Source organism: Ostrinia furnacalis, unplaced genomic scaffold (assembly GCF_004193835.3).
Source record: "Ostrinia furnacalis isolate ACB-3 unplaced genomic scaffold, ASM419383v2 OfSCF5636, whole genome shotgun sequence".
Lineage (NCBI taxonomy): Eukaryota > Metazoa > Arthropoda > Insecta > Lepidoptera > Crambidae > Ostrinia > Ostrinia furnacalis.
In genome coordinates this window covers 54,395-57,012 of record NW_021135875.1, presented here as the reverse complement: position 1 = coordinate 57,012, position 2,618 = coordinate 54,395, and the positions used below count along the sequence as shown (strand labels likewise).

Here is a 2,618-nt window from a genome sequence, read left to right as displayed (position 1 = left end):
TAGTTTTTGCGCGAATAACTAACAATCATACACACTCATAAACTTTCGCCTTTATATTAATGTGATTAACGGCATTATTTATTAATTATCGTCATCATCAGTATCCCACCTGGATTGATTCTAAAACTATTGTGGAAAACCGTTTCACAGCGTAGTTTTAAACAGAACTGCTGTACGGTAGCGTTTCTTTTAGGCACATAACTACGTCATCATACTACCTTCTAATGGTTGTGACATTTTCCTAGTCTACCGCGATGAAGCACCCAGCGATAGAAAGAGACTCATCCATATTTAGCCGCTCACGTAACGCGCGCCGCGTCGCACTCTATTTCGTTACTTTTTACCGTTACGCTCGGCTCGGACCTCCCCGACCATAGCTTGCTAAGATCACAAAGCTCATTTGAATTGATTCATTTCATATAGCTATGATCAGTCTTTGTCACTACTACCAGGCCTGTTCATCTCCGCGAGCTTACATCGAAAACAAAACACGCACGATGGCCCACCTACAGGATATTATTCGACAAGGCCTCACATACGAGCGAACATTGACTCACGCACGCGTATTCTTGTGTATGATGGAAGAAAATAAAGAAAATGGTGTACTAAATACTGTTACTGTGCAGTATTTAACTGCCTAAATAATAATAAAAACACAGAATGTACTTTTTTAAGTTGCTCAAGACACTATGAGGTAAATAAGTAGTTAATATTATTCATGATAANGGGACCGATTCATTTACTAACACTACAGTTATGCATGTAAGTATGGAGAATGATGACATGTTGAAGAAATTCTGGGAGCTTGAAGGAGAACCTTGTGTGGCCAAAAAGATGTTGACTGAAGAAGAGGTAAAATGCGAACAGTTATTCGTAGCCACCACACGACGTGATGAAAGTGGTCGTTATGTAGTCAGACTGCCGTTCAAGGATGATATTCGAAGCTGTGCAGAAGGTGGATCTAAACAAATAGCTGAAAAGAGATTTAAGGGTTTGGAAGCTAAACTGTTAAAGAACATAAAATTGAAAATCGATTATAGTCAAGTGATACATGAATATACAGAATTGAACCACATGGTAAAAGTGACGAAGCAGGAAGTTAATAAAAAAGGTTTATACTTACCCCATCATGCTGTAATCCGCGAAGACAGAGCAACGACAAAGGTTTGTGTCGTATTCGATGCATCCTGCAAAGGTAGTAATGGAATATCTTTGAATGATAACTTGATGGTAGGGCCTACCTTGCAAGCGGATCTTCGACACATCGTTATGCGTTGGAGAAAACATCTTATCTGCATAGTAGCCGACATTGTAAAGATGTATCGACAGGTGCTCGTAGACAGAGAAGATACGTCTTTTCAACGTATACTGTGGAGAGATAATCCTGAAAAGGAAATCGAAGAGCACGAACTCCTAACGGTTACATTTGGAACCGCTTGCGCGCCATTTTTGGCAGTTCGCGCGTTACAGCAAGTAGCGTACGATGAAGCTCAGGAATCTCCAAGGATAAAGGAAATCATTTTGAATGATTTCTATATGGATGACCTCATGACAGGAACTGAAAATGTAGATGATGGTTATTCTATTTACAGCGAAATAAAAGCTACATTAGCGAAGGGTGGCTTTCAGTTACAAAAATGGATAAGTAATAGTATGGAATTACTACATAAAATAAAGGAAGATGTGGGAGATAAAGATGAAGGTATCAAGATAGAAATGGATGCAAATATAACAAAAATCTTGGGACTTACCTGGGATCCACGTACTGATTCCTTTCAGTACTCGGTTGATCTTGCTGCTCTAATAGAACCTGTAACAAAAAGAAGAGTTTTGTCTGATATAAGTAGACTATTTGATCCGCTAGGCTGGCTGGCTCCAAGCATCATTATAGCAAAAACAATGATTCAACAACTATGGTTGGCTGGTATCGACTGGGATGAAGAGCTGCCAAGCGAATTACTAAGAAAATGGTGTACTTACCGTGATAGTTTGAGTGCATTGAAGAATGTGATAATCCCGCGCTGGTTATACACAAAAACTTCTGATAAACAAGTTCAATTCAATAGTTTCGAATGCGTCAAAAACAGATTATGCAGCTGTAGTGTATATTATGGTAGAAGATGCCGAAGGTAACTAAATAAACTGGGGACGTGATTTTGATCAAAGTAGATGGCATGCCTCCTGGCAGGTGGTTGTTGGGTAGAGTCGAGCAGAAACATCCTGGCCCTGATCAGATCACCCGAGTGGTTACTGTTCGCACACAAAATTCTTTGATCAAAAGACCTGTGTTCAAAATTTGTGTGCTTCCATTAGCGGAATAATTAATTATTGTAATTTTAAGTCGAAATGTAAAGATGATGTGTATGTTAAAATTACTTTAATTCTTATGATTAATATTTTGTTGTAGCAATCCTCTCAAAACTTTGTTTAGTTGAAGTTAAATTTTTATTATTAATTTTTTAATCAGAATGAGTAAGTATGTTTTAGTTAAGAGTATGTGCTACGTAAACTATTTAGTAGTATTTGTTACTATTATGCCTGCTGAAGGCAAGGAAGTTTATTTTGGTTAAGCTTATCGTGTACATAGTTAACTTTAACTTTGAATTGTATAGTATGGA

At 37.9% G+C, this 2,618-nt stretch overlaps 1 protein-coding gene across 1 annotated transcript; it reads left to right on the top strand.

The window, feature by feature from the left end:
• Window positions 1-733: 733 nt before the first annotated feature.
• On the top strand, window positions 734-2,356 carry LOC114361346 (uncharacterized). The gene has a single exon (XM_028316341.1). It carries the CDS (start codon window positions 757-759, stop codon window positions 2,131-2,133), a length of 1,377 nt encoding a protein of 458 aa, XP_028172142.1. The 5' UTR covers window positions 734-756; the 3' UTR covers window positions 2,134-2,356.
• The last annotated feature ends 262 nt before the right edge of the window (window positions 2,357-2,618 follow it).